This window comes from Pomacea canaliculata, linkage group LG2, assembly GCF_003073045.1.
Source record: "Pomacea canaliculata isolate SZHN2017 linkage group LG2, ASM307304v1, whole genome shotgun sequence".
Lineage (NCBI taxonomy): Eukaryota > Metazoa > Mollusca > Gastropoda > Architaenioglossa > Ampullariidae > Pomacea > Pomacea canaliculata.
This window is the reverse complement of record NC_037591.1, coordinates 44539300-44554496: the sequence shown is the minus strand read 5'-3', so window position 1 is coordinate 44554496 and position 15197 is coordinate 44539300. Positions and strand designations below refer to the sequence as shown.

The following is a 15197-nucleotide window of genomic DNA, read 5'->3' as shown; positions in this document are numbered from 1 at the left end:
TGTTTGCAGCAAGTCCGCCTGTAAAGCCTCCGCTGTCAGCTATGGAGGTCCACCGAAGAAAACAGACATAAGCTGTTTTTTCCTACTGGTCTCCCCTCATGAAATTCAGCAAGATCCAGCTCACCAGCATATGACGAACACAGATTAGGGAAGAAAACAAACAAAAAGAAAAACCTGGACAGAAAATTATGCTCCTTAAAATCTAACAATCACACTTTAATTTACTACACAACTAATTTAATATTCTCCAATTAATAATTTGGTCAAAACCTTACACAGAAAGATTCAAAATACAAAGCTGACGCAGACTTTCACTTGAATAATTTAATTTAAACCTTAGTAAGTCTGGTCAGGCTTTGGCAACTTGAAGTCTGGTCAGGACTTCACCCAGTCAGACATCTTCGCCGGCTGATGTCGGGTTCGCATCTTGGGGTTAATACCCACCCGGTCCCTGTTGAACTGTGGTCGGACTGACCTTTTTCACCTGGCTAAAGCTGGATGTCACAAATCCATCGGGTTTTATTTTTAAAAATCATTTGGATGGAAAGGAAAGTAAAACAATGTGGGTGGATGGCGAGCGTTTTGCGTGGAAGCGCGTGGCGAGGATGTGTGTGTGTGTGCGCGCGCGAGCGTGGGTGTGAGCGTCTCGTGACAGCCGCTTTTTCTTTGATGTGACGGCTTCACCGAGAGGCTCCACCCGTATAAATGGTGAAGATTAATTAATAGTCGTTATACGAGTTAGCGTTGAGATTAGCGTTAATGTTCATGATAGGGTTTGAATTAGGGTTGTGGGTCGATTTGGGTTAGCGTTAGGACACGGGGTAGATCTGTGGTTTCATCTGGATTTGAAACTCTTCTGGCAGGACGATGAAGTCGTTTTGGTGGTTGCCACAGTCGCTGTCTCTATTCTTCTTGTGGACATCTAACACGCTATCGAAAGTTAATCTGAAACTTGCATTTTTTTATCATCTCGAGACTACTAAAGCCTCCAGCAGTGGGCGTGTCTGCTGTCAGCGACATGTTAGACACACACACACGAACACACACTCTCTCACACACCCACTCTCTCTCTCTCACACACGCTCTCTCTCTCACACACGCACTCTCTCTCTCTTTCACACACACACACACTCTCTCTCTCACACACTCTCTCTCACACACACATTCACACTCTCTCACACACACTCTCTCTTTCTCACACACTCTCTCTCTCACACACACATTCACACTCTCTCACACACACACTCTCTCACACACACACTCTCTCTCTCACACTCTCACCCTCTCTTTCTCACACACACACACACAAGTCGCAGCAGTCTTCTCAGTTCTCACCCCGGGTTTTATTCTCTCTGTGTAACCGCCAGCCGCTGTCCGAGTGCTCTGAGGTCACATACAAAACCTGTACCATCCGCTTTTCTACGTCATCCTTGTCCATGAGCAACGAATTCTAATTTTTTGATTGTTTTATTTGTAAAAAAAAAGAAGAGAAAAACCAGAAGGCAAAGTTTTAAGTAAGATGCAGCAATTATGCTGTAGTTGTGTGATGACATGGCAGCAAAGTAAAATTCTTGTCTTCAGCATGAAAGTACGGTATTCACAACATATATTTACACACAGCGCACACACAGACACAAAGACACAAATGTTCAAGAGAAGGCGTCTTGATGCAACTCGTACAGCTGGTTTCATGGTTTGCTGTGTAGTATGATGTCAGCAGTCGGCGACTCCCTGATGTCGATCATCACTGTGTAGGTCCTTGCTGCTCGTGTCTCGACTGATGACCGGCAAGGTCACGATTATCTTCTTCTTCTTGCCGTAGCCATTACCCGACATCTTCCTGTCTCTGGAGTTTAATAGACGACCTTCCCGCACCAAGAAGCTGCTGGAGTTGTTTCCTTTGTCTTTTGTGTCCTTATTTGCATTTATTTTGCTAATTTTAGCCATATTTATGAGGCTTTCATTCACCCACAGTGTTGCGAGAGTGGGTGTAGGGGATGCTAGGATTTGTCTCCTGCTCCAGTCAGTGAGGGCGACACTGGCGGACCCTGCGGTGCCCACACACATGCAGCAGTGGGAGGTGGACGCCATGTGGAAGGTGGGGTCCCGGTCCTCACATCCTGAGAGCGGTCTCAACACCTGTCGGCTCATGCCCTGGTACACCCACAAGTACTCCATCATGTCCAGGTGACGAGGCTGGCCACCACTCGAGATCGGAGGCAGCTTAACACGACTGCATGCTTCTTCTTGAGGGTCAGTCTTTGAACACGATGCCCTCTCGACCTCTGACCTTCTGCTATAATTGGATGGGCTGTGTTCTGTAACGCTCTTACATCCTGTGGCGCCGTCTGGTGCCTGGTGCCAGCGTATTAAAGTGCTTGGTGTTTGGTGTTGTCTGAGTACACGGCCTCTAGCCTTGTGTCGATAGGCCAAGGCGCGTAGTTTCAGGTGTCGACTCGCCACAGGGTCGACTGGTATTTTGTGGGAAGTCAGCAGGTGTTCGGCGGGGAATGTTGTCTGTGTACCGAGCTGCTGGTGCTGCAGGCGACTTTTGAGCTGAAGGTAGGTTTTGTGGTGATGCTGGCGGTGCCTTTGGGAATACCTAGCTGTGCATTCGCTAAGGCTGTTCTTTCTATCAATACTCACTAGCAGCCTCTCAATTTTCTGTCTTGGAAGCAAGCCACCGACACCAACAGGGACGTGTTGATCACCAGCACCCACTTTCACCTGTTGATCACCAGCACCCACTTTCACCTGTTGATCACCAGCACCCACTTTCACCTGTGGATCTCCAGCACCCACTTTCACCTGTTGATCGGGTTGTGCATAGTACTGACCGCAGGTACGACGGAGAGTAGATGGGTATGTTTTTATGGGAAGACTGACAGCCAGATCATTTATCTGCCGATGGTTCCTGGGTCTCCTTGAGGCCGGCGATGTGAGGGCCTCGGCCCACACTACTTGCCCTGCGTGTGGCGCCCCCACGGGGAAGCCTTGCAGCACGAGTGGATGTCGGGACCTGAGTGCTCGCCGCCCCACGTTGGGAATACTTTCTCGGGCGCCAACAGTCGCACCATAGACAGACGCACCCCGAGTACTGAGTCCACATGCGGGCATCGTGCTATACACTTTGTGTTCCAAGAGGTTTACATCGTCTTGAACATTGTTTTTAACGACAATGCCGTTGCCCTTTGACGCAGAGGTCGTCACGCCAAGGGACAGCACAGCAGGCAGGCGACTCTTCATGAGGACGTCTGGTTCTAAAAAATCAACTGTAACAAAGAAAGAAGAAAGGGATGATAAATAAAGTAAGACAGAAAGAAAGACGGAGAGAAGAATTTGAAGCACCAAGAGAAATCACGTGACGGGCAACAGCTACACTAGCCTACGTTTTGCTGTCAAAGTGACGCTTGCCCTGACCCTAGCCCTAACTAAAGGAACTAACCCTTCCGAGGGTAATGTTTGCTTAGTGACTAGTGTGACTAACGGAAATCACCTGACCTCTACAGGTGTCTGGTAGAAGTCAATGCAAGAGACAAAACCTGTCCAGGAGCTTGGACACACCGGTAGCTGGGAGTTGGAGTGTTTGAGGACAATAGCAGTTAACCAGCAGACACTGACAGCTAACTTAAGAGTTGGTAACCAGTGATTTTGTAGACAATAGTGGTTAACTTGGAGATGTTCGTAGTTATTAGATATGATTCTCTTATTTCTTGTCTGAAGGTTGTTTGTCTTTCTGTCCTTCATACGCTGTTCATGTCTCCTTCCTCCTGTCTCAAACGCTGAGAGCATGGTCCTTGATGAGCCTGATCATGTGCTAGGTAAATCACACCTGTAATATCATTAGTGTGCTTAAAGAGGCTAGCAGTCAGCTAGGAGACACCACTAGTTCACTTGGAAGATGAAAGTGTGCTTGAAGATACCAATAGTCAACTAGAGTCAGCTCTAGTTCATTTGAAGACTATCACTTAACTTGAAACTGTTAGAGCTTCGTGCCCGTATGACTGGAAGACACTCTAAGCCCACCCAGTAGAGGGATACCCGATCTACTAGAGACTGTGAAGACTAGTGACAGATGGTGTGGCTCCATATCCCTTGTGATCAATTGCTTACATCAATTACTTACATGTGATCATTTACTTACATGTTCATTCCCTGACCACCTTTGAGTTCTATTGTTAATAAAAATAAGCTAACATGCTCAAGGCTGGGCTATGTGGCTATCATTTGGTTTCATACCAAGCGCCTTGTTCTTGACTTCTCGATGAAATGTGTTGCTCGTCAACCTGCAATCACAAGAAACAGGCTGTTTATTTGTGGGGGGACCTGTCTTGCACGATTTATAAACAAAATAACCACAACAAAATTGACGAATGTGTAAACTAACTTACCTGACAGGTGCAGTCACGCATTGCATACTCAACGTCTTCACTATCTTACCTGACTTGGTTCGCACTTACCTGGATTTACACTTTATCTGCTTTCTCTCTTGTTGTGGTCTTTCTCTGCTGGAAAACTAAGTGATGTTTGGCACTGTGGTCTCCTTCACTGGGTTCTAAACAGAATGTGACGTTTCGATCTTGTGGCCCCACAGCTCCTCACCTGTGCCGACTCTTCACCTTTGCCTTGTCGACGTGGCGGCAGTGCACACACCTTGAGTGAGGGTACGTGGGAGGGCAGACTGCTGCTACGGAGTAAAAGAGTGTTTCCTCCTGAGTTTTGGGTCTAACAACCTATCTGCACCTAAAGTCTTCTGTTATCTCTCATAGAGGCGTAATCTTCTCTATAAATACTTTCCTTTTGTAGGCACAGACTGGCTGTACACGTGTTAGGGCCGTGGAGGGCTGAGAGAGTGAAGTATTATAGTGGAGGGCTGAGAGTGTGAACTAATTGTAGTGGAGGGCTGTGAGAGGGAAGTATTATTGTGGAGGGTTGTGAGAGAGTGAAGTATTTTAGTGGAGGGCTGTGTATTATAGTGGAGGGCTGAGAGTGAAGTATTATAGTGGAGGGCTGTGAGAGACACAAGTATTATAGTGGAGGGCTGTGAGAGTGAAGTAATTATAGTGGAGGGCTGAGAGGGAAGTATTATTGTGGAGGGTTGTGAGAGAGTGAAGTATTTTAGTGGAGGGCTTTGTATTATAGTGGAGGGCTGAGAGTGAAGTATTATAGTGGAGGGCTGTGAGAGAGCAAAGTATTTGCATGGAGGGCTGTGTGTGAGAGAGAGAGAGAAGTACTGGTAATGATGGTTGCCAATTAGAAATCAACCTAACTTGTAGAGTTGAGTGTCGCCAAGCGTTTGTCCTCCTGACCTCGACTGACGAATCTCGTCACTCAGCCTACTTTAAGTGGCTGTAAGCGGATCTTGAATGAAACAACCAGTTTATTTCTTTATTTTTACCAGTCAGTTCTTCCTCTATCCACGTCGACGTCGACTTGTGTCCAAAGTGTATTATAGTCGACTGATCCACTTTTGACACGGTGAACCACACACTGTGGCCGGGCCACCAGTTAGCCACAGGTCCTGAGAGCCTTTGCGCCAAGCAGTCCCTTCCTCTTTGTTGTTCCAGACAAGAAGACAGATGTTCCCGAGGAGAATGTTGACTAAACTTCTGGCTCTTACTCATCGGGTGCGCTACCCTGTCTAGTTCATCGCGCTGTATGCTTTTCCCGTCTGCTGCACACCCGCACCCACGTGACTTTCAAATCCAGAACAGACCCTGCTTTGCCCTCAGTCTTCTCGTCGGTGCCTCCTTCGATCAGATGACTTCTCTGACTCGTCCTGCGTGCTCTGTGTTCTCAGTCTCGCCACGTGTGCTCTGTGTTCTCAGTCTCGCCACGTGTGCTCTGTGGTCTCAGTCTCGCCATGCGTGCTCTGTGTTCTCAGTCTCGCCATGCGTGCTCTGTGTTCTCAGTCTCGCCACGTGTGCTCTGTGGTCTCAGTCTCGCCATGCGTGCTCTGTGTTCTCAGTCTCGCCACGTGTGCTCTGTGTTCTCAGTCTCACCATGTGTGCTTCTTAAGTTCGCGATGCTATTGTGCAGGCGACGACACAACATACTCGCAAGGAATATTTCCTTTATTCGAGAAGACAAAAGTACAGTATGAAAACACTTGTGCTGACTTTCTCTCTTTCTCCCCCCCCTCTCTCTCTCTCACACACACAGATGTATATATAAAGTTTATTTACATTATTTACACCTACCAGTTCCATCCCACTGTACCTAACGCCTACACCACTAATACCTAGACCCTTATGTTCTACAGCCTAATGTTACTTTGGTTACGAACATTAGCGACTAAGGGAGGTTGGGGGTCAGGATGGATTTTGAGACAGCTGCCAGCGGACCACAACACCTGCACGGGGCAGTGACACTGCATGCACTTGAAATATGGAAAACTAAGGAGAGGGATTGTGAGGTACGTGAGCAACCTGACAGCACGCAGTTCACTTGCTGTTTATACACAAAAGCTTGAGTGGGGTACATACCCGCTCCAGACTCACTCCCCTCGCTCCTGTCGCGACCCCGCGGCTGACCAAGAGAAAGGAAGGGGTGAAGGGCGGAGGGATATTGTCTCCCCAGATCTTGGTAAATACCCGCCTCCTCCCCTTTGCCTTAGTGTCACCAACCGCATTCGGACACTGCGCATTCTTTCATAAATAAAAACCAAAACACGAGATCACTCCAGTTTGGGACGTCCAAAATAATTATTACATCCGAAAACTTCAGAGGACAGAATAACAATACCGTAGACTTCCAAATAAGACAGCTTAAACTCTACTCTTCCATTCGTCCACAACAACAATATCTAAATTACCACAACACACCAAATGGTATGACATGCAAATACCAATGACCGCACGCAGGCTGGTCTTCAGCTTAATCCACAAGTTACCAAAGCCATGGAGACACACATCCCTGTCTCTGTAGCACTGAAGTGTGAGGAGCACCAGACTGCTGTCAGGGTGAGTTGATGACAAGGTGGACAGTGTTGTGGCTTTACTCGGGATTGCTTACCTCTTGTGTCTTACTGCTACCCGCTACTGAGGCACAAGGAGTAAACAAACAGAATTTTGAAAATGTTTAATGAGCTGTAAAGTTTATTACAAAATCCCATTAGACGCAGCAGATGGGACAGGTGCAAAAGCACAAAGTTGAGATGATGGCAATTAATCTCTCCACAAGACGTGAACGATTAATTCAAGAAAGTCATCAGGAAGACAAATGTAAACACGAGCTTCATTGTATCAGGTCCTTGATGTCATTCTCCTGATCATTTGTATCAGAGAAATACACGTTTGTATCATCTGTATACAGCTGTAAGTCCTCTGTTCATAGCAGAAGGTGAGAGAGTGACTTGTCTGATCAGCACTTTCAACAACCACAGGGGGAGCTGATGACAACCATGATGATAAGCCCTCTACAATGACAGACACGTGTCTTCAGCGTGCGCTCACACACACACAAAATGAGTGTTCACACATACACACACAATGAGTGCCCACGCACACATAAAATGAGCGCTCAGACACGCACACAATGAACGCTCACACAATACAATGAGCGCTCACATACACACAATGAACGCTCGCACACACGCACACAATGAGCGCTCACACACACATACAATGAACGCTCACACACATACAATGAACGCTCACACACACACAATGAACGCACACACACACATATACAATGAACGCTCACATACACACAATGAACGCTCGCACACACGCACACAATGAGCGCTCACACACACGTACAATGAACGCTCACACACATACAATGAACGCTCACACACACAATGAACGCTCACACACATATACAATGAACGCTCACATACACACAATGAACGCTCACACACTCAATGAACGCTCACACACTCAATGAACGCTCACACACTCAAATGAACGCTCACACACGCGCACAATGAACGCTCACACACTCAATGAACGCTCACACACTCAATGAACGCTCACACACGCGCACAATGAACGCTCACACACGCGCACAATGAGCGCTCACACACATACAATGAACGCTCACATACACACAATGCGCGCTCACACACACATACAGTGAGCGCTCTCACGTGCAGAAGTCTATTTATAGCGCACTAGTAGCTCGAACCCGGCATCCTGACCTCTCATTTCCCTAAAACTTACCAACATCAGCACCGGCGACATCCCACAGACGTGACACTACTCTGTGACTGTCTCACCACCACACAACACATTCAAGTAAACACATCCCCGCTGTCAACACTACTGATGACGATGACGATGTCATTCACGACAAAGAAATCCACACTGGACAGTAGTAGTCCGTTCCGTTTGGGTTGAAACTTTCTGATAGAGATGTACCCGGATGTACAAAGTCTCGGTAGTAGACGGCGACCCCGGGGTTCAGAAAACTAGCCCACCACCCGTACGTGCCCACCGTCATGATCATGTGATCCAGTGACGCAAGAGTCATCATGTCAACAGCAGGCGGCGAATCGGCCGACAGCACAATGACGTCACTTGCGTTTGCAAACTGTTCCTGGCACCATATGACGTCATCCGAGGAGACAACAAAAGCGACGTCACCGAACCGCTTTCTGACGTAATCCATGGCGTGCAAAAGATATTCTAAAGGAGCTGTCTTAAATCCCTGACCAGTATAGTACAGGTAGTCTCCCCTGCGTACGTGGACGCCTGTCAGCGTGCGGTGGTATTTCTGTCGCAGGCTGTCAACCACCTGCTGAGCCTGGGACACTACAGAGTCCTTGAACTTCATCGCTTGGCGTATTTCCGCCTCGTGTTCAAAGAAGTATCGCCACGACTGCAGGTAGAGTCCAATCGTATAATTCTTGTTTGGATCCAGCTCGAAGAACTGTGGAGAAAATTTGCAACATGCAGACTCCCACATGATGCTCTCGTTGCACTGATCTGAGTATTTGACAGAATTGTCAATTATCGAAGTATTACGCAGCACATCGTGTAACAGAGACGAACTCTTCAAAACGACCGGTATCCTGTTTGTTTTGAGGGCAATCCCTAAAAGAGAAGCATACTGAAACATCTGATTTCCCAACCCGTATTGGAGGGATGCGCAGACCACCCTGGACCCGTTGAGGCTGTTCAACGAAGCGAACGTTGTCGAGCTGTTTGTGACAGAGGAAATAGTAGATGAGCTTCGGAATTCCCAGCCTCCAGCACATGAACTAGTGGGGTAGGACAGAGTGGTCGGCTGATACCAAGTTCTCTTGCTTAGCGATGAATCTTCGGGCTTTGAGGACACGTGATTGACGGAAGCTGTCGGGTACAAGGTGGTCGAAGAATCCTGGTCGTGGGCTGTTCCTGTCGACTGGGTGCTCTTGTTGCTGCTCACAAGGTGAGGAAAGGTAGACACTGCCAACTCCAGATGATGATGGCGTCTTCTAAACACCTCCCAGGTAAGAACAACAAGTACGACGCAGAGGATTAAAACTGTAAACATAAAAAATGAATTAAAAAAAAATTCTCATAAAGTGGGGAAGCAACGATGACGAAGACGATGTGAAGGTCGTGTACAGTGATTGAGGGCAGTCAACGGGTCTGTGTGCAGCAAGTAATATTCCTGCTGACTGGTCCTTTGTGACTGTCTTTGACTTCTTCACAGTAAATGTATGAGATCGCTATCTGCAGCATCCTCTAGCGAGTGTTACTGTAATATTATTACACATCATCATCAATCATCTATCATCATCATCGTCGTCGTCGCCGTCGTCATCGTCGTTGTTGTTGCTGCTGTTGCAGGTGCTTTCTACCACAGCTAACACCCTGCAGTCAATAAAACACGTTTGATAATATGAGCAATAAATAAATACCGTGCTGTGTAATGATGTGTAATGCTGTGTAACGATTGAAACGCTGTGTAACGCTGTGTAATGCCGCAGTAATGCCAAGAGAACAAACATGCTTTATACCCTCTACACCTGTAAGACATGGAAACTATTCGAGATCTCACTATGACTAGACAGTAGTCAAATAGTAATAATCAAATACAGAATATTTATGTAACACAAATAGAAATAAATAAAAACTCACAAACACACACAAACACACACAAACACACACGGACACACACAAACACACACGGACACACATTTCTCATTAAATCTCGACTTATCTTCATCAAATCACTGGCAGACCTTCTCGGGCCACCAGGGTTATGGTTCACTAAACAGACTTACTGGGAAAGATTTTTGTTGTATATAAATTTACAGGCCTATCAGAATCCAGGATGCTGAGCGAGAATTTCCTGAAGGCGTCGTAGAAAGATGAGGTCTGAAGATCAAGACCAATCTCAGGAGCAGGAAGAGTGCAAGGAGAAGCTGGCAGGAGAGGGAGAGGCTCTACCTGTTGAATATTTACTCCAGCAGTTTGTAAGTGAGGTGCAGCACGGAGGGATAATAGTTTGGGCTCCTTGGCTGAGAATGAAAATAGCAGGGTAGACAGGGTGTCCAGGATGACCTTTTAAACGACAAACATGGGATAGAATCAGCTTCAGACGGCGAGGACAAAGTGGGGCTCATCAGCTTCTTTGTACAAACTGTGTACACGAGTGGTGCGAAAGGCACAGACGAGGAGTCCATCATGATGCATGGGATCAGGAACGCTGAGGTAGGACACTCGAGCTCAGCCACGGATGATGGAGCAAAAGTTTATCTTGGAGCGGATCAGGGCACGATACAGTTGGCGGTCAAAGATGACCCCAAGAAATGTGAGTTGCTGGGCCACTGTCAGTACCGTGCCGGTGACAGAGATGGGTGTGCAAACATACCTCGCAGTTTGCAAAAGTGAATGCATACACACTTTGTAGGAGAGAATTCGAAGGTGTTTTCTGTCTCTCACTACTGCACACCGTTGACACACAGGTGAAGACATTGGAGGCTCGGTGGGTATCGGCCTCTGACAGCAGAGTCATCTACACACAAGGAGGCTGCCAAACCTGGACAGACAGACAGACAGACAGACAGACAGACAGACAGACAGACAGACAGACAGACAGACAGACAGACAGACAGACAGACAGACAGACAGACAGACAGACAGACAGACAGACAGACTTTCATATTGAATGTAGTTTAATGTTGGAGTGACTAGGTGAGAGCATTCTGTCCCGACAGACGCCCGTTTACAGTTCCGGAGGAGCAGACAGGGTAGACCCTAGTCACCCTACGCAGACTTGAAAGCGGCGATGGGAGAGAAAGTTCTTGATGCGGATGACATACGACCCCAGAAGCCAATGGCGTGACTGTGCAACAGAATACTTGCTTACAGAGAGTGTCGTACACCTTCTCCAAATCAAATAACCTGCCAAAAACATTCTCTTTACCAGTTATGAATGTTTCAAAACAGACCCGATGGCCATGGTGCTGTGATATTGTCTGCAGCTACACTGCAGGTAGGAGAGGAGAATCTGAGTCGAGCTGCTGGGTGAGCCGGGTACTCACCTTGCCTTCTACAGTTTTGCAGACAACTAGTAGAGCGAAAGGACGGTAAGAATCGGAATCAGAAGGGTCCTTACCATGTTGTTGGGGTGGGTACCAGGACTGCCTCTCTCACTACGGGAGGGAAACAGCCGGACACCCAAATGATGTTCAAAATGTTGAGAAGGAGAAGGAGAAGGAGCGAGACCTGTAGAATATGAGTTGGCAGCTGACACGGAATGTAGTCTAGGCCAGGTGCAACAGCAGTTCCTCTAGTGAGAAAAGTAGATTGTATTGTTCAGAACTATCAGGAGAAAGTCACAGCAAGAAGATTCATGAGTAGAATTCATGCGCTGTAAATCAGGAGAATAATGGGAAGAGTAAGAGTTGTGAGGACTGGCGGGGGCCAGGGAACTAGTCCCATCTCGAGGTCAGTGAGTCCACAACCTGCAGGTGGCCTAGTGAGCCTGACACCTTCCTTTTATCTTCCTCCTGCCAGTCCACACCTCTTGGGAAGTGGTACAGGGGGAAAGTGAGGGCACAACCCTTTGTCACGCATGATTTTTGCTTTGTTTACAAATATACCAAGCTTCTACTCGACTGTGTTTAAAGTTTAACTCATTGTCCGGAGTGGGATGGCGGACGAATAGGCAGTGAGCCTTCTTACGGGTCTGCTGTGCCACCCGTTTGAATGGGTACCTAATTTGTTTTCTGTACGTTAGAGATTTGTCGACAGTTAAAAGAAACTTGATCTGTGCTTTCAGCTCAGGTGTATAGCATCAGATGTGAAAATAAATTCTAGAGAGAATCTGGTTAACAAGTGGAGTACTGTTGGCTAAAGTCCTGGAATCTGTCATGCTTATATTTTCATGGAGTCGCTGCTTGTGTGCATGTCCGGCTAATAACAAGTGAACGTTTGTCTGTATAAACCGATGTAAGTGAAGTCCTTGATGTGACATCATTAAAAATACAGCGCATTCGGAGCTGCAGGAAAAGCCTGGCATCGCATGTCTGTGGGCGACACGACAGTAGACAACAGACGGCTGCAGCTGAAGGAAGGCGACACTGCATGGCATCGCGTTGCTTGGTAACGACCTTTGGCACAACCGTTAGATGTTACATCACAGAGTTTGTAACACCAGTAATATTATGGCAGCAATGCGTGGACACAGAGAGAGAGAGGAACACTGGAGTACAGCCATGGCTCACCAAGAAATCTCAGTTTAGTCTTCATTACTGCAGACGACTGTCTGCTGACCTCACCGAGACTCTTCTCGTGCACTTCGTCACCAGACTGTGTGCATCATTCGGACAACGTCATTCTCAAGAAAAAAAGACGTCATAGAGAGGCTGGTGAATATGACGTTGTCATGCCGCAACAACAAGACACGTGTCACGTGCTCACAAGTCCTCCTCTACAATGCGCGTGCGTCGTAATTAAACACATCAAAGAGGGCGGAGCCGTGTGCGTCAAAGTTCGTCTGTCACGTGGCTCCGACCCTGCACTGCACGTGCGTCACATTAAAGTTCCGCGAGCTGTTCAGATAAACTACATTCACAATGTACAACAATGGCAGAGTATTGAGACGTAGACTTTGACAAGTTGTCTTTCCCCGACAGACGGCGCCCAAAGTCATTATTGTGCACGTGCGCCATGTCGAAGATACCCAGCATCACTTTCCATGTTGTGGAATGTTGTCAAAGCTTTGTGTTGTCATTCTACCATGGTCCTGAGTTGTGTCCTGAGTTGTCGGTCAACAGTTTATTGACATGTTTGTGTGAGGAGCAGCCCCTAATCACGTGACCTCCATCCTACTCCCTCCTCTGTGCTTGTTGATTGCCCGGATGTCCTGTTAGCGCATATAACTCGTAATATTAATGATTCTCTCACGTCTGGACACTTTTGTCTTGAGTTTAGGTCAGTTGTTGTCCGCCCACATTAAGACATCATCTTGAGGTCACAACTGTGTCAGCAGTGACAGTCTGTGTCACGTGTCCTTTCTGTCCAAAGTTCTGGAACAAATCGTTCTTTCCCAGCTTGTATATGTGGAGCAGCATCCTTTCTTAACCCATTCTAGTCGGTTTGTAGATGTAAACAAATAGTGGGGTTAGGTTGTGTCAGCAGGCTGACTCCTACACACTCAGTGCCTCACTCTGTGTAATTATTGTCTGACAGTAAAATATTATTAGAAACTGCTCTTTGCTTGCAGTTATTAAATTGAATAAAGATCTTCTGACCAAAAATAAACATTTAGTTTGCAAAAATCAGGATTTTTGCATGTTTTTGGGGCAGAAAAGAGGTGCTGTTTATTAAAGATTTCTTTTCCTGACATTTTACAACTCAGGGTAGCTGGTTGTACAAAACCCTAATGTGTCTGTTGATCCGTTACAGTTCATTGGATGCTGCTAATGAACACAAGGCTGTCTGCCTTCTGTAATGTTCTCTAAACACTTGTACACAAGCCTTTTTAGTTTTAAGGGAACCCTGGTCAGTTTTTGGTGTAGACTTTAATAATGGATATTTTCCTGTTCCACTTGTTACCACCTGACAAGTGACGGGAGTTGGCCTCCTTGATTTGCTCTAAGACTAGGAGAGGGACTAGAACTCACACAGTTTGGCGGGCAAATCACGTGACTCAAGCAGACGAGTCATTGTCTCTCTTCATACTTCCTCACGCCCCTGTGGGACCCCGGGGTATGCTTGCCTAGCAAGCATTGTAAGAATAGGGTCCCTGCCATCCAGCCAGGCATGTCGCAAGAGGCGACTAAGGTGGACACCTCACCTAAAGGTAAAGTAGGTTGTGGTAGGGCTAACAACCCCATCATGTAAAAAAGCCTGTTACTGAATCTACAACCAGCGAATTCATCACGGATGGCGAAGGAAATGAAACACACCAGGGGACTGGACTAATGACGGACGACAGCCAAACCCGAGAGGGAGCTGGCGCCCCGACAGTGGACTTACTCAAACCGAGGCAAAAGTTGAGGGTGGGGTGCTGGAACGTCCAGACCTTGTACCAGACTGGCAGGATGCTCCAATTAGTCAAGCAGTTTGACAACTACAACTTGGACATCCTGGGAGTCAGTGAGGTCAGATGGACCGGCACGGGAAAGAGGAGACTAGCATCAGGACATACCATCTTGTTCTCAGGAAGATCAGACGGTCAGCACTCTGAAGGAGTAGTACTACTCCTCAACAAGAAAACTGAAAAGGCACTGCTGGAATGGAAGCCTTATGATGGAAGTGAAAAGTGCCAGTGAAAGACATGAATGGTAATGTTGTCGAGGGAGAGGCAGGAAAACTACAGCGCTGGAGGGAGCACTTTGAGTCAGTTCTGAACAGACCAGATCCCCCTCAGCTTGCAGACATCCAGTCAGCAGCTATAGACCTTGACATCTGCACAGACCCACCAAGCCTGGAAGACGTGACAGCTGCAATCAAGACTGACGGCAGCCCATGAGAAAGACCTCCGATTTCCCCCTTGGCGATCTTGCTCCGAACACATCTTCATTCTGCGACAGATTCTGGAGCAGAGCAACGATTGGACCTGGAGAAGGCTTTTGACAGCATCCACCGCGAGTCCTTTTTGAAAATCCTGAGGCATTACAGAGTCCCTGCAAAACTTGTTCAGATGATTGCAATGCTGTACAGCGATTTCAAATCCCAGGTTGTCTGTGACACGGAGCTCACAGACCCCTTCAACGTCAGTACCGGGGTGAAGCAGGGCTGCATTCTGTAGCCGTT

The 15197-nt window shown here is 47.3% G+C and overlaps 2 protein-coding genes across 5 annotated transcripts; both read right to left on the bottom strand.

Moving 5' to 3' along the window:
- Positions 1-1459: 1459 nt before the first annotated feature.
- On the bottom strand, positions 1460-4728 carry LOC112557254. 2 transcript variants are annotated; one of them, XM_025226998.1, is made up of 4 exons: positions 4461-4728; positions 4240-4286; positions 2809-3272; positions 1460-2727 (listed from the first exon to the last, which is right to left on the bottom strand). In XM_025226998.1, the coding sequence occupies exons 3-4, from the start codon at positions 3244-3246 to the stop codon at positions 1714-1716; spliced, it is 1452 nt and encodes a 483-aa protein (XP_025082783.1). In that variant the 5' UTR covers positions 3247-3272; positions 4240-4286; positions 4461-4728; the 3' UTR covers positions 1460-1713. The 2 variants fall into 2 exon arrangements, with proteins under 2 accessions (XP_025082783.1, XP_025082782.1); XM_025226997.1 differs by having other exon boundaries at positions 1460-3272.
- A 2337-nt stretch (positions 4729-7065) lies between these two features.
- LOC112558225 (galactoside 2-alpha-L-fucosyltransferase 2-like) lies at positions 7066-12787 on the bottom strand. 3 transcript variants are annotated; one of them, XR_003098099.1, is made up of 3 exons: positions 12662-12787; positions 8163-9467; positions 7066-7417 (listed from the first exon to the last, which is right to left on the bottom strand). XR_003098099.1 is itself a non-coding variant. In XM_025228559.1 (2 exons), the coding sequence occupies exons 1-2, from the start codon at positions 12684-12686 to the stop codon at positions 8287-8289; spliced, it is 1206 nt and encodes a 401-aa protein (XP_025084344.1). In that variant the 5' UTR covers positions 12687-12787; the 3' UTR covers positions 8007-8286. The 3 variants fall into 3 exon arrangements, 1 of the variants encoding a protein (XP_025084344.1); XR_003098100.1 differs by having other exon boundaries at positions 7066-7390; XM_025228559.1 differs by lacking the exon at positions 7066-7417 and having other exon boundaries at positions 8007-9467.
- Positions 12788-15197: the final 2410 nt, after the last annotated feature.

Coding starts and splice junctions, on each gene's coding strand:
- LOC112558225 (XM_025228559.1), bottom strand. CDS start 12,686: ATGAAGACTAAACTGAGATTTCTTG. Junction 9,468..12,661: donor GACTAAACTGAGATTTCTTG/GTGAGCCATGGC, acceptor TTATGTTTACAG/TTTTAATCCTCTGCGTCGTA.
- LOC112557254 (XM_025226997.1), bottom strand. CDS start 3,246: ATGAAGAGTCGCCTGCCTGCTGTGCTGTCCCTTGGCGTGACGACCTCT.